Source organism: Panthera onca, chromosome A3, assembly GCF_046562875.1.
Source record: "Panthera onca isolate mPanOnc1 chromosome A3, mPanOnc1 haplotype 2, whole genome shotgun sequence".
NCBI lineage: Eukaryota > Metazoa > Chordata > Mammalia > Carnivora > Felidae > Panthera > Panthera onca.
In genome coordinates this window covers 85,083,280-85,110,895 of record NC_138341.1, presented here as the reverse complement: position 1 = coordinate 85,110,895, position 27,616 = coordinate 85,083,280, and the positions used below count along the sequence as shown (strand labels likewise).

Below are 27,616 nucleotides of genomic sequence, written 5' to 3'. Positions count from 1 at the left end.
CAGAATATGGCACTACACGGGGCGCCTGGGTGGCTCAGTCGGTTAAGCGGCCGACTCGGCTCGGGTCATGATCTCGTGGTCAGTGAGTTCGAGCCCCGCGTCGGGCTCTGTGCTGACAGCTCAGAGCCTGGAGCCTGTTTTGGATTCTGTGTCTCCCTCTCTCTGACCCTCCCCCATTCATGCTCTGTCTCTCTCTGTCTCAAAAATAAATAAATGTTAAAAAAAAATTAAAAAAAAAAAAAAAGAAAGGCAGAATATGGCACCACAGGGTTTCTCTTAAACAGGAGCACTGGAAGCCCTTTGGACAGAGCCTTCCTCCCTGACCCCTCCTCTTCCCTAACTTCCTGCCCACACAGCCCACCCCATCCCCATTTTGTCCCAACTACCTTCCAGTTTCCATCAGACCCACATACTGCTCTCCTGTAGCAAGAAAAAAAAAAAAAATTCATCTTGCCAACTTGAAGCAGCAGCTTATCTGGTAACAGAGGCGTACCTTTGTGCTTACAGGGCCACCGGAAATGCTGGCTAGGGCCAAAGTGCCAGGACTCTGAGCTCGGTCCTGGAACCTTCCACGCGCTCCTCCCTCCCGTCCCTTAAACCGCGGACTGGTTTTCATTGCACACATAGACGGTGCTTGGCTGGATTCTCCTTCTGATCCGCTCAGGCACTTTGGGGAGGATCTGGACGGTCTGGGGCAGCAACTCTATGCAGGCCTCGCGGAATTTTTTGATTCTCCAGCAGTAGACGATGGGGTTGAAGACAGACTTGAGGTAGCTGAGCCACAGGACACAGGCGCTGGTGGTGTAGAAGGAGGAGCTGCAGTAGAACCCCCGGCTGAACACGGACAGGAGGCTGTAGACCGAGTGTGGCAGCCAGCAGAGCGAGAAGCCCACAAAGAGGATCAGGATGGTGGTGCAGGCCTTGGTCTTGAAGCTCAAGTCCAAGCTGACCTGCTGTTGCCGCTGCCGCCGCCGCAGGCCGGCCCTGGTGAGCTGTCTGAGGTCCAGGCTGTCGGACTGGTTGTGCACGCGGATGGCGTTCTTGCGCACGGTGTGCAGGATGCACAGGTAGGAGCACAGCATGACGCCGAAGGGCACGAAGAACACGGCCACCACCAGCGCCACCACGTAGGCGCGCTCCGCCGCAAACTCCGTGTAGCCCAGCACGCACTGGGGAGCCCGCGCCGGCACCTCCACGAACGTCCGGCCTGCCAGCGACGGGGCCGAGATGCAGAACGACAGCGCCCAGGAGACGGCGATGATCCTCTTGGCCCGCCGCGGGTTCAGCCTGTCCTGGCGTTGGACGATGATGAGAAAGCGGTCGACACTGATGATGAGCAGGATGGCCACGCCCTCCAGGACAAAAAACCAGTATAGGGTGGCGGAGAGCCGGCAGAAGTAATCCCCAAAGTGCCAGTGGACCGTGATCAGGGTGACGGCCGTGAAGGGCATGCAGCATAAGGACAGCATGATGTCGGAGAAGGCCAGCGTGGCCAGCAGCAGGTTGATGGCGGAGCGCATGGCTGGCCTCTGATACACGATGATGCAGACGACAGCATTGCCCAGGAACCCCACCACGATCATCAGCATCATGATTATTGCCAAGGATATCCTGAGGGGGGCGGGTGGTGGGGTGGCCCCGGAGTCGGACACATTGCTCCCGTTCAGCAGCAAGTACTGGTAGGTCTTGATGGTGGAGCTGTTGCAGGCCATCATGGGAAAAAACTTGGAGCCGGGACAGAAACGACTGGAAGGGCTCCCCTCAGCGCTTTGGTGGCTGCCATTTCCTGTCTGCGGGTTGCATGTCTTGGATCTGGAGGATACTGGAATGGTAGAGAGAGCCGTTTTCTTTGGGAGCACTAGCCAGGATTTGCAATTCATCAATCACAGCCTCATCATCTGCATGACAGCCGACTGTGTCTGCAGCCTCCTACTTGGATGCTCTCTGTAGCCTAGAGCAAAGACGAGCAGGGGAGAGAAGGGAGTGAGACTTTCCAAGCACGTTTTGAATAGAGCAGTGTTTAGATTTTACAAGTATTCTAAACAGAATGGAGAGAAAGAACGGCTCGTTGATTTGCCATTCAGGACAAGGCTTGGTATTCACAAATATTATGAGTCTTGTCAAGTAGCCTAGGGAAATCTAATCAGACCTACTTTATGGGGATAAGGACGTGAATCCAGCGTTAGCCAATATTTCTGTGATGAGCATGCATTTAATAACTTTTATGATAAGGAGCCTGGCCAAATGAGCTTTGCACAGGCCAGCTTCCATTAGAATGCCAGCTTCATGAGGGCAGGGGTGTGTGTGTGTGTGTGTGTGTGTGTGTGTGTGTGCGCGTGTGTGTGTTGTGTGTGTGTTGTTCTCCGCTATATTCCCAGCAGAGAAAGAACGGTGCCTGGCACAGAGAAGATGCCCAATGTCGAATTGAAATTAACGAATAAATGGTAGTTGATGCTGCTACTATAATATTTGTTTAACTTTATTTTGAGAGAAATGTAGATTCACATGCAGTTGTCAGAAAAAAATCCAGGGAGCTCTCAGATGCCCTTCACCCGCTTTCCCCTAATGCTAATATCTTAGATAACTGTAGTGCTGCCGAGGATTACTTTTGGAACTGCTGATGGGAAGGAGGAAACTCTCCCTGAAGATAAGCTCTTTTCAAAGACAACATTCAGTTTTATTTCATTTCTCATAGGTGTGGTCAGAACAGTGTTCGGTAGCTCAGGAATGGAGTCAGATTGCCTGGGCTGGGTAAAGCCTGCCTCCGCTACTTTCTGGCACCCTCTGGCAGGTTAACCTCTGCTTGACCTCGGCTGATAGGACCTCCTCATCTATAACATAGGAGTAATGATCAGGCCCCTACAGAGGAGCTGCAAAGATTGGGAGAATACCCATAAAGTGATTTTCACCACGCCTGGATCCCAGACGGCATTCGATCACCCACAGCCCTGAAGGAAACCAATTACAATGTTACAATTGGCTATTGCTTCATTTATAGGTAATACCTGCGGGTGCACCTGAATCTGCCGTATACCTGCCAACAGGTGACGTGGCTCTACCCAGAGCGAGGATGTTTATAGTACGTTTCCCGTTCCCTCACTCCTCACCATTTCCAATAGAGGCATGCCTTGTTTTACGGCACTTCCCTTTACTTTACTGCACTTTGCAGATCACTGCGTTTTGTTTGTTTGCAAATCAAAGGTGCGGGGCAATCCTGTGTGGGACGAGTCTATCGGCACCATTTTTCCAACAGCATTTGCTCACTTTGTGTCTCTGTGTCACATTTTGGTAATTCTTGCAACATTTCCAACGTTTTCATTATTACTGTGTTTGAATTGCTGCGATCTCATGATAAAACTTTAATGGGTGAGGAGTTGCTTCTTACGGATGAGCAAAGAAAGTAATTTCTTGAGATGGAATCTACTCCTGGTGAAGACGCAGTGGGGATTTTTGAAATGCCAACTAAAGATTGGGAATATTATATGAACTTAGTAGATACACCAGAGGCAGGGTTTGAGACGATTGACTCCAATTTTGAAAGAAGTTCTACTGTGGGTAAACTGCTACCAAAAAGCATCACGTGCTCCAGAGAAATTGTTCGTGAGAGAGAGTCCATCAATGTGGCAAACTTCATCTTTGTCTTATTTTAAGAAATTGCTACAGTGGCCAGCATGGCAGTGGTGGGGGACAGGAGGAGGAAAAAAAAAGACATTGCCACAGCCACCCCAACCTTCAGCAACCACCACCCTGATCAGCCAGCAGCCATCAACATGGAGACGAGACCCTCTACCAGCAAAAAGATTGTAAATTACTGAAAGCTCAGATTATGGCTAGCATTTTTTATAAAAGCAATAAATTAAATTATGCTAAATTAAGGCATGTACATAGTTTTTTTCAGATATAATGCTGTTGCATACTTAAGAGATTACAGTTTAGTGTAAGCATAACTTTAATATGCTTACAGGAAATTATAATATGCCAGGAAACCAAAAAAGTCATTTGACTCACTTTGCTTCGATATTCACTTTATTGCAGCGGTCTGAAACCTAACCTGCAATAGCTTCGAGGTGTGCTTATATAGCTGATTGGACTGGGCAGATGACCCAAGGGCAGCTAATCCAGAGCCTGGCCACTGATGGCAGAGCTGAAATGCTCTCACTCGCTCAGTGGGAAATGTGACCTAAGAAATAGTGGGTCACTAAAGCAACTGCCCAGAGGGATGTGACAAAAGAATACACAGCAAGAAGCCTTAAGGCCTCAAGGGTATGGTGGATATTCTACCTATGCATCTCTAGAGTTCCTGGCCACTCTCTCCCCTACCTCTGCCTGGGAGACTGGGCTCCCTTGGCCTCTGGTATGAGGGGAGGGACGGACGGTCTTTCTTGCTCTGGCTCCCTTCTACTGGGTTGTGGTTGACAGTGGTTTATTCTTCTCCAAAGCTCTCAGCCTCTCCAGGCAGCCTCTCCTACAGCCCAGCCCTCTCTGCAGGTTCCCTGCTGTTCCCTGCCTCAACATGTATGTTTAGGGGTGACTGGGCTTCCCGCGGCTGCTAGCCCAGGATACTTCTCCAGCCCTCCTGGGTTTCCCTTAACCTGGCCTCTCCTTTGACAAGAATCCCTTGATCTCTTTCCTATCTGCACCCTGATAGATACAAGGGGTCCTGGCAAACCAAAGCTACCAGGAAACAGAAACTAAGAGTAAGTAGCTATTAGGAGGTGGAGAAAGGTTAATATGTGTGTGTATAAGGAAACAAACACAGGCAAATCTACCTCAGTTCCTGACAGGTTTCCAACTAAAGTTGTATTTCCATATGTCTATCAATATTTACTCCTTAGGTTTTATTGCATTTTTAGCTTTTTGCTTTCATGTACCTGTTGGCCATTTGTATGTCTTCTTTTGGAAAAGGTATAATCAAGTCCTTTGCCTATTTTTTTTTCCATCCGATTGTTTTTTTGCTCTTGGAGTTCTTTACACATTTTTCATATTAACCCCTTATCAGACACACGGTTTGCAAGTATTTTCTCCCATTCTGCTGGTTGCCTTTTCATTTTGCCGATTATTATTTTTCCTGTGCAGAAGCTTTTTAGTTTGGTGCAGGGTCCCACACGTTTCTTTTTGCTTTGTGTCGCTTGTTGGTGTCATATCCAAAAAATCATTGCCAAGACCAATGTCAAGGAGCCATTTTCTTATGTTTTCTTCTAGTAGTTTGAGGTCTTACATTTAAGTCTTTAATCCATTTCTGGTTAATTTTTTGTGAGTGGTGTGCCATGGGGGTCCAATTTGATTCTTTTGTTTGTGAATATCCAGCTTTCCCAGCATGTTTATTGGAGACTATCCTTTCCCCACTGAGTACCTCTTTTCTTTAAAAAAAAATTTTTTTTTAATGTTTTTATTTATTTTTGAGACAGAGAGAGACAGAGCATGAGCAGGGGAGGGGCAGAGAGAGAGGGAGACACAGAATCTGAGGCAGGCTCCAGGCTCTGAGCTGTCAGCACAGAGCCCGATGTGGGGCTCGAACTCATGGAGTGTGAGATCATGACCCGAGCTGAAGTCAGATGCTCAACCGACTGAGCCACCCAGGCGCCCTTGAATACCTCTTTTCAAATTATTAGTTTATTTTTATTTGAGAGAGAAAGAGAGAGAGAGCGCGTGAGAGAGGGAGAGGGACAAAGGGAGAGAGAGAATCTTAAGTGGGCTCCACCCCCACAGCAGAGCCCAGTGCAGGGCTCCATCCCACAACCTTGGGATCATGACCTGAGCAGACACTCTTGACCTCCTGCGTTTCGTCTTCAGAAGCCCTCATCCTGCCTTCCGCTGATCAACCCCCACTTCTTCAAGTGCCTGCAAGAAGTGTCTTTTCTTCTAAGCTCCTTATGGTCCGCGTTAGAGAGAAAGGGATCCCCCCCGTTCTCTGGAAGTTTTCAGTAAGCCACCTTGCTTTTGCGTAAAACCTACATTAGTCGGGGTTTTCGCTAACGGAAAGAAATCCGAAGAGGAGTTTGCTTTTACCAAAACAAGCCAAAAAGCAACAACAGCATTCACTGTTGTTTTCATTGGTTTTCTAGGGAGTCACCCCAGAGGGTAGTGCACACTGGACCCCGTTCTCCGGAGCTACCCTCAGCATCTCAGCATCACACCGCCAGAGCTCTGGCCTGCGTCTGTGAGCATCTGGGCCTTATCTCCATTTGTTCTGTGCATCCGCCAGCAAGATGTGTCCTCAGGTATCCGAAAAGCCCAACAGCAGTTATCTTTAAGGTCTGGGAACACCGCAAAGTTGTTCCCATAGAAACTACAAATAATTGCTTCTTCTCCGGACAGCATTTCGGCTTATGAAAGGTGTCACGGGAACACTGTACTTCCAGCTAGTGGGGGACACCTGTATCTCAAACTGAAGGGAGCAGTGATGTACAATCCACCGCAAGCAAAACTCTCGATTTCTGCTCAGGTCATGATTTCAGGGTCGTGAGATGGAGCCCCACATCGGGCTTCGTGCTGAGCGTGGAAACTGCTTAAGATTCTCTCTCCCTCTGCCCCCCTCCCCCACTTGCACTCTCGCACGCTCTCTCTTTCTGAGGACATAGAATAAAATAAAGATTAGAAAAGTAAGGATAATTTAGCATTTCGGTCACAGCCTTGTTATTAATATCCCAATCAACAGCACTTTTACCAGCAAGTTAAAGATCAAAGTAACAGGTAACAAGTGAACAAGGAGTGTTCTACTACTGATTTTTTTAAATTTGAAACAGCACTCGCCATCGCTCTGGTGGTTTTCACTCTGAGGAACGGGAGCCATGGTGTGAATGATAAGCCGAGAAAGAAGCAAGCTGGGAACAGAACCGATTTGAGGTACTTATTATAGATCCTATCCAAACCATCTCATTCTAGAATGGGGAGGTCATGCAGGTGTTGGAAGATAAACAAGCCAAGGAAAGGACAACCAGCCTGTGCATTGACTGTGTGCTCTGGGGTGAGCAGAAGCACACTGATGATATCCTCAATGAGCTGAGTCCGTGCAAAGGACAGAAGGTGCTTTTGACCCTGAGCAAAAAGGAAATGCTGCCATCCATACACTGACCTTACTGCAATGTTTCCTCAAGCTCCTTCAACCACACCACCTCCGCTGTCCTGTCACCTTGCCTCTACACAGCAAAGACTTCTTCCCAAGCCCCCAGGGATGCCCTATCTTGCCATCTTCACGCCTGGAAGAGTAGCTCTGATAAAGTAAAGAGATCTCAAGGTCTTAAAAGCACTAAAAACATGGAGCCAGGGCTGGAAACCAGGTTTTGGGTACCAAGACACCAAAAGGGGGACCAGTCTGGTCAGGACGATGGCGAGAGTGCGGGCAGTTTCAGGTCTGTGACATTCGCAAGCACGGGGAAAAGAAAAGCAATCCCTCACCCCAAACCATCCAAGATGAGGTGCAGAAAGCTTTGTGATGGAATCACACCCTGTTCTCCTTTCCAGCAGCTGAAGCATGGTATCTTTCCAAACAGAGCTTTGGTGGTTGATAACCGTGAGGGGAAGGAAGGAATCTTTCCCTCTGCTCTCTGCATATGGCAGCTCCATGTGGAATCACCAGCTGGTGCCCTGAGGCGTCACCCTGGGCAAGGGCCCTCAACAGGTTGCTGGGAAGCACTGGTGACTCTGATGGCTTGCCAATGCTGCTGTCACACCCGCTTGCCTCCGCGATGCCATCCCCTTCTGTCTGTCTTTGCTAACTTTTTCTTTACATTTATTTATTTATTTTGAGAGAGAGAGAGCGAGCATGAGTGAGCAGGGGAGGGTCAGAGAGAGGGAGAGAGAGAGATAGAGAGAGAGAGAGAGGGAGAGAGAGAGAGAATCCCAAGCAGGCTGCGTGCTGTCATCACAGAGCCCGACACGGGGCTCGATCTCATGAACTGGGAGATCGTGACCTGAGCGGAAACCAAGATTCAAACACTTAACTGACTGAGCCACCCAGGCGCCCCTCCTTACTAACTTTTAAACCTTTTTTTAATTATGTGGTGCCCGAGTGGTTCAGTCAGTTAAGCGTCTGACTTCACCTCAGGTGGGTTCGAGCCCTGTGTCGGGCTCTATGCTGACAGCTCAGAGTCTGGAGCTACTTCAAATTCTGTGTCCCCCTCTTTCTCTGACTCTCCCCCACTTGTGCTCTCTCTCTCTCTCATCTCAAAGATGAATAAACATTAAAAAAATTGAAACTTTTTATTATGATATGTTTCAAACCTATAGAAACATAGAAAAAATAGTATACCAATGCCCCATTTAACGGAGCTTTTGAGATATGTTTTTCCCACTCCCTTCCATTTATGTGGGATGCGGCTTTGCAACTCCTTCTCCCTATACATCTCCTCTTCAGGCTCTTGTTCTCAGTCCCGCGAAGAGACTCTGCCAGGTCTTCTTGGGGAGACGAGGCCAGGCTATGAGGTGGAGGAGAGCCCTGATGAGCAAGGAGAGGACACACCGAAGAGAGCCTTCTAGAGGACAGGACGGCCGAAGGGGGAGTAAGGATTCCAGGAGGCTCCTCTCCAAGCCTTTCCGAGGATTTGACCTCATCTCATAAGGATGGACCTAACCCGGAGATGAGTCCCTGATAGGCTGTTGCCCTCTGTTTTGCAAAGCTCCAAGTTCGGGCAGTGAATCTCATCTTTAGCTGGGCATAGGCCGGCTTAAAATTGATGGGAAGGGTGGAACCCCCAGGGTCTTTCTTCATTTCTCATCCTCGAGGTCAGCTATGAAAAGATCGATCAGGCTATAAACTTGAAACCCGGAAAGCCATCAAGCCTGGAGGGAAGAGGGGAAAACAGTGTGTGGGCCGAATGAGAAAGACTGAGCAGAGGATGGTGGGAGTCAGGGGGCAGACACTGGTAGAGCACTGGGCAGTTGCCACGTGTACAAGGAAGACTTCCTGGCAACTGGGGTGGTCAAGCACAAGCATGGGTTCGCGATGGAGGGCTCCGACCTCCTTCCCTGACGCCTTTAAAACAGAATGCACTCCCTGCAGCAGTGAAAAGCATTAAGTAGTCCAGACCAATCCAGAAAGTTCATGTCACCACCATCAGGCTCGTTAGGAAAGTGAGTGCATCTTCCTACAGGGCAGTGACTTGGTATGCCAGAAGTGAGCTCCTTTGCGATGACACCTGCCTGTCCTTCAAGCACAGCAGTCACTGGCCCTTCCCTCTCCCCACGTGGCTTTGTACCTGTACCTAGCAGGACATCCTGGCCATAAGCTTCCCAGGTTGAGTTGCCCATCTGCACCTGCCTGTGCAAGTCTCAAGGTCACCCTTGAGACTTGACTGTGTGGTTGAGGCCCTGCCCAGTGTATGCTCCTGGGGGCGGGGCCGTGAACTCCTCAGGGAATGAAAGGCTCCTTGTGCCATGCCAAAGAGAAGTAGTTCTTTTGAACTATTTTACACAAACAGTAAAGAACTCAGGTACTCACTGTATGCACAGGCACATCTAGATTTTAATTCACAGATTTAAAAATACACATTTACATATATACACATAGGTATATATGCATACAATATATATTATAGCATGTATATAGATCTCCAATAGAATTTTCTGGTTTTGCTGGCTCTACTCAAGCCAAAGGGCAGGAAGTTTGGTGGGCCCATTCTCTGTAGTTGTTAATATTGCTTCGAGAACCAATTGGTGTTTGTAATAATGGATTTTTAATTCCTACGCCGGAAGAACGTGTCGGGTCCACAAGCGCCAAATCTAAGAAACAAAGTCAATTTTGGCAGATGGGAAAGTTCGCTGTTGAAACAGCTTGACTCCGTCATTACCTGCAACCCTGTCACCTGTCTTTTTGATGCAAACTCTCAAACAGATGGTATATTTCAATTTCAATAACTTTATTGGCAATGAAAAAATATGCAAGAGCCGCCGAAGGTAATACGTCAAGTAGCTGTGTTTAGAAACAGGTGTTACCCCGCGTGTCTGAATTTCTAAGAAAAGGGAGCTGAAGGAGACCAGATTTTTTTTGTTTGTTTGTTTCTCAACTCGGGCAGGACTCGTGGGGGACGTTTTCAAATAGAACAGAATTGGGAAGCTTTTTAAGGGAGCAAGTCTTTAATTGATTATTTTTCTTAGTAGTGCCTAAAATGTATTACGTGCCAGGCTAAGCCATTTTCATGGCGCAGGGGTTCTCTGCCCTTACACTATCGGCATCACCCAGGGGCTTGTTTCAAATGCAGATTATCAGGCCATGCCCTGACCTACTGACTCAGAGCTCTGGGGGCGGGGCTCCGCAATCCGCGTTTTAACAAAGTGCCCAGGGAGTTAGCTGTTCTCGGTTGTGGGAACCACAACCATAGCTTATCTCACTGAACCTGGCTTTTGACCCAGTGAAACCGACGACCTTTTCCCTACCTGGAAAGTAGTAGATTCACCCCGGAGCCCTGGTTTAATCCCTGGCTACCACTTCCATGATATAAGTGGTGGTTTACTTAAGACTTAATATTTGCCACAAGTTAGCATTGCGGAGCAAGGGCAAGGATGTGTTTCAGCAGGAACAGAGAAGAAGCAAGGGCGGTGGACGTAGGGACTCTTTGTAAGAGTGGCAAGGGCTGGAGTGTAGCAGCGCCCCAGGCAGTCATGAACACCAGGCTGCTTCTGACCCGGATTACACTCTGTGGCCCAGATGGACGAGCTCCCACTGATGCTTTTGGAGCAAATGTGGATGGGACTTACTTGTCCCCTCTATTGAAATTCTGCTGGCTGCAGATGTAGGATTTAATGCTAGATCCGTGGGAGACACAGTGTAGCCTGGGGATTTGGCCCCTCACCAGTCTCTATTCAATCCTTGCTTCTTCCCCAGGACACATACAGAAAATATTTGTATGGAATACTAGAATGACCATCAGAGGGCTAAGAAGGTAAATGCCTTAGACACACCAGTAGCCCATTCACTGCTCCAGGGCCATGCACCCTAGTTGGGAAACTCTAATCTTAAGTAGCCAACTTTTAGGGTTCCACATATATATACAGCATCTAATGCAGACTGAATTTTTGCTCTGATCAAAGAAATAATAATAACATCTCGTATTTGGATAAGATAAAAAAATATACAGAATGTTCTAAAAGTATGTTCTCATTTCTTTCTCATAGCCATCTGATGATAGATTATTATTCCCATTCACAGATGAGGAAACCATAGAAATTCAGCAATTTGCTTACAACGGTACAAGCAGAGGGACGTCTGGGCGGCTCAGTCAGTTAAGCGTCTGGTTTTTTATTTCAGCTCAGGTCATGATCTCACGGTTTCTGGGATTGAGCCCCACGCTGGGCTCTGTGCTGACAGTGTGGAGCCTGCTTGGGATTCTTTCTCTCCTTCCATCTCTGCCCTCCCCCACTCGAGCTCTCTCTCTCTCTTTCTTTCTCTCTCTTTCTCTCTCTCTCTCTCTCAAAAATAAATAAATTTAAAAAACAAAAAGGTGGCACAAGTGGAAGAGAACATCTTGTCTTCTCCCCATAGGCTCTTATCCCCTTTCCTTTGTCCTGGGTAGGACCCAGGTCAAGGATACCTTAGTGTCCTCAGGGTTTTGTTGTGTGCACGAATTCCTTTCTCCAGATGCAGATTATGATTCAGATCAACTACTCTCGATCTAGTTACGAGAAAGAACGATTGCTGTTTTAAGTATTTCTGAAAAGCCCCCAACAACCCACCCGACACTCACAAACTGTGTTTCTACGTAGGTGTGTTACCACCTTTCTTTAGAGGAAGCCACTGTGTATTACTTGCTTAGAGTCATTAGCTACCAAGCGCATCTTTGAGAATTTTATTTGTGCATTTAGCTGTGAAAAGCCAACTTCTTATTTTGCCTTCTGAACTAGTTTCGAGGTGTTGCATCGAAGGTAGGGTTTTTAAAGTCCCTGATCCACGTATGAAGATTTTGCCGGAGGCACAAAGCATATGGCACTTGTTTAAAAATGGATCTAGCTTGGTATTTTAATGAAATCTGAGACACTTAGCACTTCTTCAAGATGCCAGAAGGAAGACCTGCCAATGCCGGGTTCCTCCAGGTAGAACACGTGACGTCCCAAGTAGCCTGCACCTGGGGCTCCCAGGACTGCAGTGGCTTACTCGTGTTGCAGAAAACCTGAGGCCAGCACTTCCAACTTCTCAGGTTGTGACAGGGCTGCCTTGCAAAAACTTTTTCCTTCTCGAAAATCACATCTGCAGGCACCCTTCCTCCACTTTTACTGGGGGGGGGGGAATAAGCCCCCCAATAAAGCCATTTTCGAACTTCTTTCTCTATCTTCTGCAATTTTTCTAACATGGCACGCCTCTATTCTGAAAACAGAACCAAACCCTAAATCTGGGTAAAAGTGTGCCTTTTCATTTGTAATAAAGACAGACACAGCTTATGTATTTGATTAAAATTATTTTTGATGGTATTTTGCTGTTTCCAAATAGCTTTATTGAGACATAATTTACATATCATAGAATTTTCTCATTGTAAGGTTATAATTCAGTGATTTTTTTTTTAGTCAATTTATAATGTGTGACTGTCCTCACCATCCATTTAGAGCATTTCCACCCCCCCCCCCCCCGCAAAAAAAGATCCCTCGTGTCTGTTCTCAGTCACTTGATTGAATTTTTCATTTTTCTTAATTTATTCATTAAAAAATGTTTATTTATTTATTTTGAGAGAGCGTGGGGGAGGGACACAGAGAGACAGACAGAATCCCAAGCAGCCTCCATGCTGTCAGTGCAGAGCCCGACATGGGGCTTGATCTCACGAACCGTGAGATCATGACCCGAGCCCAAATCAAGAGTCAGATGTTCAACTAATTGAGCCACCCAGGCACCCCAACTGATTGAAGTTTTTAATAGTGATTTCAGTCTTTTTTTTTTTCCCCAAAGGTGAGTTCACCAAACCACCCAAGAACTTGCCAGTTCTAACGGAGGGCTGGTCACCCTAGAAGCCTCTGCCCTTACGTTCTTGCCCAGGCCCATGACATATGGTGGAAAATGGTATTGAAGAGGCTACCTTCCTAATCAAGATGAAAAATCAATTAAATCATTCTAGTCCTGGGGCGCCTGGGTGGCTCCGTCAGTTAAGTGACCGACTTCGGCTCAGGTCATGATCTCGCGGTTCGTGAGTTCAAGCCCCGCGTCGGGCTCTGTGCTGACAGTTTAGAGCCTGGAGCCTGCTTGGGATTCTGTGTCTCCGTCTCTTGCTGCTCCTTCCCCACTCCTGCTCTGTCTCTGTCTCTCAAAAATAAATAAACTTTAAAAGAAAAAAATTTTTAAATCATTCTAGTCCTTTGGCCCTGGCCCACGTTGACATTCATGACCCTGACTGAACAAGTATTAGCTGGGTAGGGAGCCGGGCAAGCTTAACTTATTTACCCATGCCTCTGCCAAAATACTAACCAACTAATGAAAAGTCAAGATGAACAAATGAGGTGCAAGGGGTAGTGGAACCTGGGCAACAAGGTAAACTCCAGAAGATCTAAGCTATGACCCTGGGCTCTGCTCCTTGGCCTTGGAATCTGGAGAACAATTCCCAACTTTTCAGCCCCTGATTCTACTTCTGTACCTACCTCCCGGGGCTGCTGTGAACATTACATGTTTATAAAAGCCCCTTGCAAATCACAAGGCAGTAGGCAAGGTCAGGGAGGGGTCCCTATCAAGGCAGGTGGCAAGTACAATCCCATCGCACAATACGCTAGATGGGAGGGACAGTCTCAGTCAACTGTGGGTACGTGGGTCCCTGGGGGTGCTGTCCTGAGGTTCTCCTGAGGGTTTTGTGTCTAAATAAATTCATGTTTTAATTCTTTTTTAAAAGTGTATTTATTTATTTTGAGAGAGAGAGAGAGAGGTGGGGGTGGGGGCAGACAATGGGGGAGGGGCAGAGAAAGAGAGGGAGGGAGAGAGAATCCCAAGCAGGCTCCACACTGTCAGCACAGAGCCCCACTCAGGGCTCGATCACACAAACCATGAGATCATGACCTGAGCCGAAATCAAGAGTTGGGCACCTAACCGACTGAGCCACCCAGGGACTCCTGAATCAATTTGTGTCTGAATGTTTGGCATTTATGCTTTGCGAAATGTTTCCTGACTCCATCACCGGTGCCATTGAACTCTCAGGAGGTCGCAGTGAAGCGGGAACGTGGCACGCGGGTCCTCTCTTTTCAGTTCCTCCAACTGGGATCTCTGTGGCTCTTCTCCCACAGAGGTGGAGGTCTGGCAGAAAGCACAGCTCTGGAATTTCAACCCCTTCTGTCAGCAGAGTTTGAGCCCCCTGGTATTTAAGGTGTGTCCTGTGACAGGAGCCAATTTGCCTGTGGCTTTGCTCATGGTTAATGAGCTAAGAGGGTCTACATAAAAATAAAACAACCAGGGGCGCCTGGGCGGCTCAGTCGGTTAAGCGTCCAACTTTGGCTCAGGTCATGATCTCACGGCTCTGGGTTCGATCCCTGCATCAGGCTCTGTGCTGCCAGCTCGGAGCCTGAAGCCTGCTTCGGATTCTGTCTCTCTCTCTCTCTCTCTTTCCCTGCCCCTCCCCCTCTTGTGCTCTGTCTCTCTCTCTCTCTCTCAAAAATAAATAAGATGTAAAAAAATAAAATAAAAATTATTAAAACATTTAAAAAGGGATTTGTCAACTTCTAAGTTTTGTAAGCCCTACATGATTTCCAGCAGACAATTTCAAATGAGCCCGGCTGCATATGGCTCTCCTGCTGTTATACAAACAAAGGCCACCTATACGATGGCTGTGAATACAAAGGTGACATTTCATTGCTTCCTGGGTTTCCACCTAATAGCAAACACCAAACTGGAAGTGTTTTTGCTTGAATGATGTGTTGGATAGAAGGGCAGTGTCTCCCGTGAAGCAGAGCTTCTAGAATCCAAGACGTTGGGGTGTGACATGGGGGTAGCACTCTAAGTGGGGGGGACCTCAGAGTGGGTCAGACTCAGCATTTGGTCTTCCTGTGAAGTCATTCGTCAGGTGTTCTAAGTGTTTATATTCTATGAGTCTCAACTACGTTATCTGTGACATGGGTAGAATAACACTCATCTGTATGTGTTGTAAGGACTAAATGAGAAAAGGTGTGGAAAACATACACATTTTGTCTTTCGTTGACTCTAAGGCCCACTGATTTTAAGAGGCTTCATTATTTTACCTACATTAGCAAGGTATAAACACTTCCAAGTAAACCCTGACTCAGAGCGTCTTTGGTAATTCTCAATTTTTTAAAATTTAAAAAAAAATTTTTTTTTAACGTTTATTTATTTTTGAGACAGAGAGAGACAGAGCATGAACAGGGGAGGAGCAGAGAGAGAGGGAGACACAGAATCTGAAACAGGCTCCAGGCTCTAAGCAGTCAGCACAGAGCCCGACGCGGGGCTCGAACCCACAAGCTGTGAGATCATGACCTGAGCCGAAGTCGGACGCTCAACCGACTGAGCCACCCAGGCGCCCCTTTAAATTGTTTTTTGAGAGAGTGCAAGCAGGGGAGAGGGACAGAAGGGAGACAGAATCTTAAGCAGGCTCTATGCCCCGCGCGGAGTATGACAGGGGGCTCTCTCATCACAGACCGTGAGATCATAACCTGAGCTGAAATCAAGAGTCAGCCGCTTAACTGACTGAGCCACCCAGGGGTCCCACAGTGTCTTAATGGCCGTCCTGTGCCACGCAAGAACTAGCGTGTTAGTTTTTGTTTTGCCTGGCGTGTTAGTTTTTGTTTTCCTATGTCTTGCTAGCAAAACGCAATGCAGCTTCCTATGTGTATTACAAATATTTAACATTTTCTATGTATTGTGATGTTTTGACGTCTTAGAAGACCTTCCTGGGGGAGGAGATCTGCCTCTCCCAGGGCTAGCCAATTCTTAGAGACAGCAAAGGGCCGGGCGGGAGCCTGCCCTATAGGCAAGCTGACCAGTCCAGAGCTGGACGTCCTCCCTCTGGCCCCACGCAGCCTGGGGCTGCGTGAATCGTCCCAGGGCTAGGTGTCAGGGACTAGAAATCACCGCGATAGCCCAGAGCTCGCCCAAATGATTCAAACCAGCCAATCCTACGGTGTTCACACTGCCCTGCCTTGGCCTTCCCAGGAAACCCCAATATAGGCAGTGGCCTAAACCTTCCTCTCGCTCCTGCCTCCTGACTACCTGGTGTCTTCTCTGTGTCGCCCTGTGTGGGGTACCTGTTTCTAGGACCTGGGAGTATAAGACACTGTCTTCCCGAGCCCCTCTGTCTCCTTTGGTGGCCACACCTGACTCACCTTCTCATAAAGAATACAAAGCCATCTGCCTGCGCACTTCTTCCTTTCTTAGGCCCTATGAAGTATTTGGTTTCTGTGTGGTGGGAGCATGTGGAATTCAAGTAATTCCTGGGATACTGATGCGAAATGCACACCCCGCTGTGGTGTTTTCATGTGTAACTTCGTGCGCATGCCAGAACTCTCTGTTTTGTCACAGAATTAGGATGTAACCTTTTTTTTTTTTTTTAATTTTTTTTTTCAACGTTTTTTATTTATTTTTGGGACAGAGAGAGACATAGCATGAACGGGGGAGGGGCAGAGAGAGAGGGAGACACAGAATCGGAAACAGGCTCCAGGCTCCGAGCCATCAGCCCAGAGCCTGACGCGGGGCTCGAACTCACGGACTGCGAGATCGTGACCTGGCTGAAGTCGGACGCTTAACCGACTGCGCCACCCAGGCGCCCCGGATGTAACCTTTTTGAAAGCAGTTTAAACAGCCTGGTACCAGCGATGCTCATTACTGGACTGCGCATTGGAGTGATAACACCATGAGTCATTGTGACCACCGCCCCCCACCCGGCCGCAGACAATGGCGCGTAGGTGACAACCACCACAGTTATGCCAACGACCACAGTTGTAAGATGCATCCCAGTCTTAGAGATGTTAGAATGTGAAGAAAAAAAAAAAAAGAACACTTGAAAAGCAAAACAAAACAAACAACAACAACCCCTCCCCCCCCCCCCAAAAAAATGTGTGTCTTAGTCATGACAGATTCTTTGTTTGACCAAACTTTAGTCAGGCTCCTGAACCTCCTCTTAGACCCGTCTGCACACTTCCTTGTAAAACTTGGTTTTTGCAAGAACCTGGCTAAGTCAGTTTAGCAGGAAACCCCCACCCTCAATATTTGATCACCTCATGTCTGATCGCCTCAATATCTGACCAGGTTTGTCACCCTCCACCCTTCCCCAAGTGATGTCTGATCCCCCTGACCTGCCTTCAGCAAGATTCCTGTCAGGTGGGCTTAGCCGGAACCTCCCTTACCCCTGATGTTTCTTCTCAGGAATTTTCCACACACTGACTCCCACCCTGCTCCCTGGCTGCAAGCCTTACCCTCCTCCTCCACCTCGACCTTGCTGTGTTAGAGACTGAGCGCCATTTCTCTCCCCTACTGCAAAATCCCCCTGCACCAGACCCTGTACCTATCTCAATGGTCCTGGATAAAGTCGGCCTTGCCATCTTGATCAGGTGCCATTCAATATCCACTTGATCCTTGAACAATACATGTTTGAACTGTGAGGGTCTGTGCAAATTTTTTTGATAAATACAGTACAGTACCATAAATGCATTTTCTCTTCCTTATGATTTTTGTTTTTAGTTTTTATTTATTTTGAGAGAGAGTATGTGCCCATGAGTGGGAGGAGGAGCAGAAAGAGAGGTAGAGAGAGAATCACAAGCAGGCTCTGCAGAGCTTGGTGAAGGGCTCGAACCTATGAACCGTGAGATCGGGATCTGAGCCGAAATCAAGAGTCAGATGCTTAACTTAACTGACTGAGCCACCCAGACACCTCTACTTATAATTTTCTTAATAACATTTTCTTTCCTCCAGCTTACTTCATTGTGAGAACACAGTATGTAATACACATAACATACAAAACATGTGTTAATTGACTGTTTATGTCAGTAAGGCTTCCGGTCAACAGTAGGCTATTAGTAGTTCAGTTTTTTTGTGGGAGTCAGAAGTTAAGCTTAGCTCCCCTAAGTGCCTCCTTCAAGGGTCAAATGTATGTGTATTTCATCAGTTCAAACGAGCTATGTTAGTAAGTTCTCTGTACACATTAGAAAGAGACAAACTCTCACACTATGCTGTTTTCTTTTTCGGTCATTTCACGAGAAAGAGCGAATTTGCATGTAAAATCCTGCCTTTGGCCAGATTTCCAAAACCATGGGCAAGAAATTAATTTATTCATTTGTTTAAGAAATACTTAGTGAATGGGTGCCATGAACAGGCGTGGGGCATCCAAGGGTGATCTCTGCCTTTTAGGAATTTATGGTCTCGTCTGTTTTTCCCCAGATGCGGTCTGTGGATGAGCTGCCCAGAGCTGGCAGGGGCTGCTTGTTGAAAGGGCAGATTCTGGGGCCCAACCTCAGACCCCACTAGGGCAAAATCTCTGGCTGGGGACCAAAACTCTGCTCTCATGGGACTCACAGTGCCCCAGTCTTTGAGACTGGCAGTGGATGGTAACAGATAATAATAGGCAGATGACACATTTGGCTCTGCGGCACACTGCACAATCTGTCTCCCGCCTTGGGCCAAGGGAATCCGTGATCTATGATACAGCCTTATACCTGTGCCAGACTCCCGAGGAAATGAGAAGCTTCGAAGATCGTAACTCACAAGGTTGTGCTGGGGCATCCATCACCCGCTCCTCCTGCTCTGAGACAGGCGTGCTGAATTCTGCTGTGCACACTTGTTAAACCAAAAATGTTAGCCAGAAAGTGCTCACACTAGGCTGACAGAGGAGGTGACATTTGGGTGTTGGCCAATGGTGGGAAGACCACATCCCTGGGGAGTTCCTCTATTGTTCTGACCACCCGGACACCCCACAGCTAGAGGTAGGATGTCCCATGGTCTAGCTCATCAGATGATCATCTAAAGTCACCCAGAAGCGACCCCAGTTACAACGGTTGCTATTCTAGGGGTTAACATTGGCAGGCTGCTTTGGAAAGCTTCTAGAAGTGTTGCACAGTGGTTAGTGCTGTGCACTTTGGAGTTGGTTTTTACAAAATCGATGGACTGCAGGAAAGCCCTTAGCCTCCCCAACCTCATTTTCCTGCTGTATAAAATAGGGACAATTATATTCATTACCCAGAGTGTTGTAAGGAATTGATTAAATAAAGCAGCCTATAAAATGCTCAAAAGAGTGAGTGAGGCTATTACTGATATTATTATGATGATATAATTTTCTTCGTCTTCTCCTCCCAATTCTCATCCTCCTCCCACTGCTCCTCATCCTAGGCTCTGCGGTCCATAAAGACTCGGTGCTCTCGACCCACCATAAAGACTGGGTGGGACCGCCTCCCTTCGAGCAACTACTGAATCTGACCCGAGGCCCTGTGGATGCTTGGCTCTTTGGTTTGGGGATTCTATTAGTCTCTGTGGCCGCTGTGGCAAAATTACTACAAGCTTGGGTGGCTCACAACAATAGAATTTATCTTCTGGAGGCCAGAAGCCCGAAGTCAAGTCGTCAACATGGCCATGCTCCCTCTGAAGGCCCTAGGGAAGAATTCTTCTTTGTTTCTGATGGCCTTGGCTGTGGCTGCATTGCTCTGGGCTCTTCCAGTCTTTTTTTTTTTTTTTTAATTTTTTTTTTTTAACGTTTATTTATTTTTGAGGCAGAGAGAGACAGAGCATGAATGGGGGTGGGGCAGAGAGAGAGGGAGACACAAGATGGGAAGCAGGCTCCAGGCTCTGAGCCATCAGCCCAGAGCCCGACGCGGGGCTCGAACTCACGGACCGCGAGATCGTGACCTGAGCTGAAGTTGGACGCTTAACCGACTGAGCCACCCAGGCGCCCCCGGGCTCTTCCAGTCTTAAGGCTACCTCTTTAAATGTGTGGTCACTCTGGGGCTCGAGCTCCTGTGTTTGCCACAAGTACTAATCAGCATTTGTTTTTGGTTTTAGGAAGTTCTTAGCAGAACATCTGATCTCCTGTAGGACCTTGATTCAATCAGGAAGAAAGCAGAGAGCAACTATAGGATGAGGGGAGGCGTGGGACAAATGGTGTGCTATTTATTTAGTTTTAATTTTGCGAGATATGCTTCACATATAATATTGTATTCGTTTCCGGTGTACCGCATAACCACTGGATATTTCCATATGTTGCTAAATGATCACCCATAAGTCTAGTTAATATCCATCATCACTAAGTTACAGTTTTTTTCTTATAATGAGAGCTTTTAAGATCTACTCTCCCCAACTTTCAAATGCAGGTGTCCCCCACTATCTGAAAGCGGATTGTTCCTGTGAAACCTTTCTTTTTTTTAAAAAATGTTTATTCATTTTTTGAGAGAGAGAGAGACAGGGCATAAGTGGGGAAGGGACAGAGAGAGAGGGAGACACAGAATCCGAAGCAGGCTCCAGGCTCTGAGCTGTCAGCACAAAGCCCGATGCAGGGCTCGAACTCATGAACCACAAGATCATGACCTGGCCGAAGTCAGAGGCTTAACCGACTGAGCCACCCAGGTGCCCTGTTGTGAAACCTTTCTTAAGTTGAAACAATGTAAAGCTAAGAAGCCATGCCATTAATTTATATGGGGGAAAAATGTTGAGTATTCCTAGACCCCCAAAATAGCTTCTTTTAGGCTTTTCTTATACGGTAGGATACATCTTGCTAATGAAGGCAGAAAATAAATAGAGATAAAGCATAGATGCTCACAGATACAGTTCAAAGCTCTGGGTGCTTCATGCTGAGATGCTGAGTATGGTTCCTGGGGAAGGAGGTGGGAGGCGCCACTCTCACCAAGAGAAGTGAATCCTGCCTCTCTAGGGGCCGCAAGACAGACGCTGTCTGCTCTCACCCTATTTATTCAACCTACTACTGAAAGTCTCAGCTCCAGCATCCAGACAACAAAAAGAAATATAAGGCATCCAGATTGGTGAGAAAGAAGTCAAACTTTCACTATTTGCATATGACACGATACTATGTATAGCAAGCCCTAAAGACTCCACCAAAAATCTACTAGAACTGATAGATGAATTCAGTAAGGTCACAGGACTCGAAATCCATGTACAGAAATCTGTTGCATTTCTATATACGGGTAATGAAGCAACAGAGAGAGAGAAGTCAAGGAATCGATCCCATTTACAACTGCTCCCCAAAACCGTAAGTTACCTAGGAATCAACCTAACGAAAGAGGGGAAAGACTTATAGTCTGAAAACTCTAAAATACTAATGAAGGAAACTAAAGATGACACAAGGATATAACCATCTGCGTCGTAAAAGTCATTCTGCTGTACGTTACCTCTCCAAAACTTACTCTGGGTAGTTAGAAGAGCACATTCCGGGGCAAGCCCTGACCTCCGGGATCAGTGCTGAGGGTGGGCTCCAGGGGCTGCATTTCCAGCCCCCACCCAAGTGTCCACGTTGTTTCTACAGCTCCTGTAGCAGATCTGAAATTTACACTGCTCTAGAGCTGACACCCCACTTCTGGGAAGGAGTGACCTAGGAGCTATGGGAACAGAAGCAAAATGGGAGGTGGGAGGTTCCGGGCACGAGCAAAGGGTGAGGTTCAACGTCGGCTGCACTCTGGTGACTTGTGCCTCTCCCCAGGGAGACGTGATTGCCAGAGGGGAGGCCTGGACATTGGGATTTTTAAATCCCCCCCTGGGTGATGTCCTGGAGGGCAGCCAGGAATGAATGAGAACCCCGTGTTACAGGATATCAGATAACGTGAAAACTCGGAAGAAGACAATGGATTTGTCCTTAGGAAGCAACACAGCTCCGTGAGAGAGGGGACTCAGTAACAATGTGGAGAAGGGGAACGTATTAACTAGATTTTCTTAATTTCTATATTCTCATGCTCTGGAATCTGGGGCCTGGCCTACTGACCCCAGGGAGACCGCCTCTCCCAAGGTTGGCCAGTTCCCTAGAGATAGCAAACAATTCATCCATGAGCACGCATTTCAAATACAAATCACCAATCCAGAGCTCACCCCACACCATCTCCTTTATGGGGCTCCCACACTCTGGGCCCCTGTCCACCTGCCCTGATCACCCCAGGCCAGGTACCGGATAGCCCTTGTGTCCCAGAGCCCCCCTCAGGTCGCTCAAACTAGCCAATCCTAAGCTTGCGCGCCCTGCCTCTCCCATTCCTTCCCATGGAAACCACAAGAAAAGCTCTTGCCCACTTTCTCCTAATCCCTCTGCCTCCTGGACGACCCTGGTGCTTCCCCAGGCAGCCTCCCTTGCTGTGACGTGCCCCCTCCTCTTCGGACTTGAGAGCAAGAAACTACCTTTGCAATGGCGGTCATCTCTTGAATTTGGCCTTACCACCCCTGATAATAAAACACCTCTAATGTTTAAAATGGGGAGATGAGGGGCGCCTGGGTGGCTCCCCTGGTTAAGCATCCAACTTCGGATCAGATCATGATCTCACAGTTTGGAAATTCGAGCCCCACATCGGGCTCTGTGCTTCCAGCTCAGAGCCTGGAGCCTGCTTCGGATTCTGTGTTTCCCTCTCTCTCTCTCTCTCTCTCTCTCTCTCTCTGCCCCTCCCCAACTTGTGTGCACATTCTCTTTTTCAAAATAAATAAACTTAAGAAAATAAATAAAATAGGGAGATGCAAGCTAAGTGCTCAGCACTGCCTTTCCCCTGGATACAGAACGAGAGGAACGTGACAACTGTCTCCTGTGGTTGTAGCTGAGCCGCTGAGAAGGTGGCCGTGTCAGAGCTTTGGAAATTAGACCCAGAAAACACAATGAGCCCTCTTGCCTCGACCATCCAAGTTAACATTGTAAAGGGAAAACTATGACACGAAGTTCATGATGTCCTTTAAAAAAAGTGGTAAAACCCACAAAACACAGTGTTAGCATCTTACACATTTTTAAGGTTTATAGTTCAGCAATGTTACCTATATTCACATTGTTGTATAATCTCCAGAACATTTGCATCTTGCAAAACTGACGCTCTATACCCATTAAACACCTCTCCTTTCTCCCCTCCCCTCAGCCTTTGGCAATCACCATTCTATTTTCTGCTCCTATGAACCTGACTGCTCTAGGGACTCCGTATAAACGCATTCTTTCCTTTCAACACATATTTCTCTTCTGGTAGGAGTGGGTTGGGCAGAGCAAAACAAGCCCAAGAAGAGGAGAGAGGGTCTCAGGATGTAAATCCGAAAGGGGCTGCTGGTGGTATTAGCTACAATTTACCCAGAGCCTGGATGGGGCCAGGTATTAGCCGAATACACTGTCTCATTTAACCCTGACCACAGCCCCCCAGCTAGGAGTTATTTCTACTTAGGGGGATTGAAGAACTGGCCTGCCCAGGGAGGCGGGGCTGATAAGTGGCCGAGTGGGTATCTGCACACCCCTCCAGTTAACATCCTTTCATCCCTGGGCTGGGGGACACCTGGGAGTCACCGCGCCTGCTCACTGGCATCCTGCAGTGGAGCCACTCAGGGAATGCCTGCCTGGATCTCCAAGACGCGGTCCCTGGTGCAAAAATCTGCTAAGAAGTACTGCCACCAACCTACTGTGGCCCCTGGGAGCAAAGAGGCTGACTCTGGAGAAATGCCTGCCCATTCTCATCCACGTTCTTGTTCTGGAGAAACTAGGTATACAGGGAATCACACTTCCAAGAAACCCCATCAGACCAATGGTAATTACTGCTTTTTTTTCTCCCTTTTTTCTTTTCTTCTCCTTCTCTTCCTTCCTTCGTTCCTTCCTTCCACCCTCCCTCCTTTCTTTCTTTCTTTCTTTCTTTCTTTCTTTCTTTCTTTCTTTCTCTTTCTTTCTTTCTTTCCTCCCTTTCTTTTTTCTTTTTCTTTCTTTCTTTCTTTCTTTCTTTCTTTCCTTCCTCCCTCCCTCCCTCCCTCCTTTCTTTCTTTCTTTCTTTCTTTCCTTCCTTCCTCCTTCCTTCCTTCCTCTTTCTTTCTTTCTTTCTTTCTTTCTTTCTTTCTTCCCTCCCTCCCTCACTTCTTTCTTTCTTTCTTTCTTTCTTTCTTCCTCTTTCTTTCTTTCTTTCTTTCTTTCTTTCTTTCTTTCTTTCCTTCTTCCTTCCTTCCTCTTTCTTTCTTTCTTTCTTTCTTTCTTTCTTTCTTTCCTTCTTTCTTTCAGAGAGAGAAAGAGAGAGAGAGAAAGAGAGAATCCCAAGTAGGCTCCATGCCCAGCGTGGAGCCAGATGCAGGGCTCGATCCCACAACCCTGGGATCATGACCTGAACTGAAATCAAGAGTCAGACGCTCAAATGACTGAGCTACCCAGGTGCCCCCATTATTGCTTTTAAATGGACTACCATACATGGTCCCTCTGAGTATGTGGCACAATTTGCTCATACTTGTTTAATTTACAAAACAAATAGACCCTGTGGTCACCTTGAAAGGCTTGACTTAGAAATGCCACCTCTAGGAATTGATTCTCGGGAAACAATTATTGATATTCACAAAGACTTAGCCACAAGGATGCTTATGGCAATGTTATTCATAAAAGGCAGAACAGTAAGGCGGTCAGAGGGGTGGGACCTCGAGTCTCAGCCCTTGGGTTGGATATTAACTCTACCATTTGCAAATCGCTATGCAGCTGGGCGAGTCTCATGCCTTTGGTTTCCTCATCTGAAAATGGGCATAGTGAGATTTCCCTGTTTCCTAGTGCAGTGCCTTGAACACGGTGATCCTAGATCAGGCCAGCTTTTATTACTTCTGCTTTTGCCATACAATGTCCTAAACCAGAATTGTGTCAGGCATCAAAAATCATGCTGTCGAGAGATATTCAATGGCATGGAAAGGAAAAATGTTCACGAAATATCAAATGAGAATGGAAAGTTAAAGAATAGCTTACAAAGTTTGATCCTTCGTTCATAATTGTACGCGTTAAAGGCAAAGACCTTTTACAGCGGGTCTCCTTGGCTATCTCCCTGCCTCTACCCTCCACTTCCCACATCGCCTCCTCAGCACGGCAGCCTGGGGTTCCTGGTAAAACGTAAGTCTAGAAAGACCAACCTCCAGACCCAGCTTTCCTCTGTGTCACCCTCTCCCCCTTCTCCCTCCTCTCTTACTCTGCTCGTCCACACTGATTTCCTTGCTGTGCTACCAAAAAATGGGGTATGCGCCTGCCTCAGGACCTTTGTACTTGCCTTTCCCTCTGTCTGAAAAACTCCTGCTCCAGCGACCCTCACGTCTCCTCCCTTCACCTTCTTCAAAAGTCACCCTGGCAGGGGGTCCCTCCCTGTCCATCATATCCACAATGTTAACAACCATCCACTGATTGTTTGTGTCCCGTCTCCCTTCTAAGCACTTATCGCGAGAAATGGGAAAGGGATCCTGTCGGTGCGGGTCACTGTGGTATCCCCAGTACCCATTCCAGTTTCTAGAACTTAATAGCTGCTCAGTAAATATTTATGGAATGGATGACTAGTGCTTATTTGCTTCCATTACTATTCCATATGTTTGAATCTTTCTGCAGGGAACTCACCTTAGCTTTTTTCTAATAAGAAGAAAGGTTGGTTTAAAAGATCACTAACATTGTATGTGTACACGTTGATTTGATATCATTTCTGTTTTGAACTCCAGATACATGGATGTGATGGACAGGGATAGAAGACAAGGACCGTGAGGTGGAGGGAGGGAGAAAGAGACAGGCAGAACCTACCATTTCGGGCCCCTTCCTGGACAGCAGCCAAGTCCTTTGCTAAATCAAGGGGCTGGAATTTAATACTCCTCCTTATCAAGAAAGCCAGTCACCAATTTAAACCTAGGGCCAAAGTATTTCAATACCAGCTGCTCCAACTTCTAATAATTTTCAACATCTTTTTATTGTTCAGGCTTCTAATAACATCAAACACAGGCCTTCTCCAGCATGAGGAATACATTTAGTTCAAAAGCAGCCAAGATGGAAAACATTTGGAGTTACGTGGCCAAGCCACAGGGGTGAGACGGCCCCCAGGTTAGCGATTCCATGCCGGCTTCCCCCATATTCAGCCCGGAGAAGAGGTTCATTCACCATAATGGAGGCTCAGTTCAGATTTCTTGAGATAATGTTTAACAATCAGCTCAAACACACAGACCCGTTCTGTGTTAACCTCATCTGGATAGTATTATCCAAAGGTCTAGAGTGTATAGAAGATGATCACTTGACTCTTACTTGGAGGCAAAGATTATTCTAGAGAAGGGACTGTGAATATCCCAGGGTCTGTCTTTGCTTTTTTCGTGTATCTTCCCTAACAGATATCCTCTATTCCAAGTTTTCAAACATCCTCAAGGTACTGCTTGTTCTACAAACCCAATCCCCCACCGCATCTTGAGCTCCAAAGTCCATGGAACGTCAACTGTTGGGTACCTCCCACCAGATATCCCAAACCGGAGCTCCGCATCCTTTGCCCCAAATGGGACTCTGCCCACTGCTCTTTATCTCAACAACCAGCGCCGTTGTCCTCCCAGTGACCAGAGCAGAACCCTGGAGTCACCACTGACCTCCTGTTCCCCGCTTCATGCTGCCAACCAATGACCCGTTCTCCATCTTAAGAATCTCAAAAATGAATCCACTTCTCTCTGTCCGTAGTGCCACAGCTTGCATTTAGGGTGTCACAGCAACCAACCAGCCCTAGGCTGCCCCTCCTCACTCTCACCACAGCCCACCCCCTGCTGCAGCTGGAGCATCAATCCATGAAGGAAAGTAGGCCAGCTTGCTCGTGGCTTAAAGCCCAACAGTGGTTTCCTACCAACCGTGAGAGAAAGTCCAAGCTCCTGATCAGGATTTATAAGGGTGTGCAGAGACTCACGAGAAGGTTGTAAACTCAACTTTCGGGGTCATAGTCAGCCCTGAAAAAAAAAAAAAAAAAACAACCCGGAACAGAAATAGAGTACTTTGCGCGTGGTAAGGGTGAGCGGTTCGTGACCATTGTTTCATGCACATGTTTGTGTCCTGGGTTATGACATCGGATGTATTTCTTACCACGGGTTGCAGTGAAGACAGGATTGAAAAACGCTAGGATTCAAGACCTTTCATGATCTGGCCTTGGGCAAACTCTCCGGATTCCCCCTCTGCCTTCTCCCTCCGCTTGCAACATTCTCTCGGTACATATGGGAGTCTCCCTGAAGCCCTTTGCCTGCCCTGCGCCCTCCTCCCTACTCCACCTTGGCTTTGCATGGCCAGTGCTTAGTCTTTGGATCTCAGCTTAAATGCCCCTCATTCATGGAAGATTTCCTTGATCCCTAGGCAGGGGCAGGCCACCTGCCATTTGTTCCCCCAACATCCCGTTCTGCCCCCATGTAGCACAGGTGACACCAGCACAGTCCCCATTTTATGTTGATTTCTAGCTGTTGCCTCCATTAGGGCAAGAATTACATTGATCTTTTCACCTCTGTGTGCCCAGCGCACGGCAGAGCGTCTAACATATAGCAGGTGCTCTGGGACTACGTGTAGAACAAAAGTCATTAATCTAAGGGTTATTTATCGAAGGTCGCTTGAGCCCCTCTCAGGTGCAAGACCCCAGGGACATATAGAAACAGACAAGGCAACATTATTGCCTTGAATTCAAAGATAACACGTCCTGACATCTACAGCAGGATTGTGTCTCCCCTAGAGAATGGCTCAGAGACAAGTTCATGAGTAGAGCATCCTCCAGGGTGATGCTGGAGGAATAAGGGACACTCTTTTGTGCTCCAAATAAAAAAACAAACTTCCAG

General features: G+C 47.4%; 1 protein-coding gene across 1 annotated transcript in view; it reads right to left on the bottom strand.

Moving 5' to 3' along the window:
• Positions 1-256: 256 nt before the first annotated feature.
• The window catches only part of GPR45 (G protein-coupled receptor 45), an 82,582-nt gene continuing 55,222 nt past the window's right edge, over positions 257-27,616 (bottom strand). Inside the window, exon 2 of the mRNA XM_060609894.3 lies at positions 257-1,951. Coding sequence (XP_060465877.1) covers positions 594-1,880 — 1,287 coding nt within the window. The 5' untranslated portion in view covers positions 1,881-1,951 and the 3' untranslated portion in view covers positions 257-593. The remainder of the gene's footprint in view (positions 1,952-27,616) is intronic.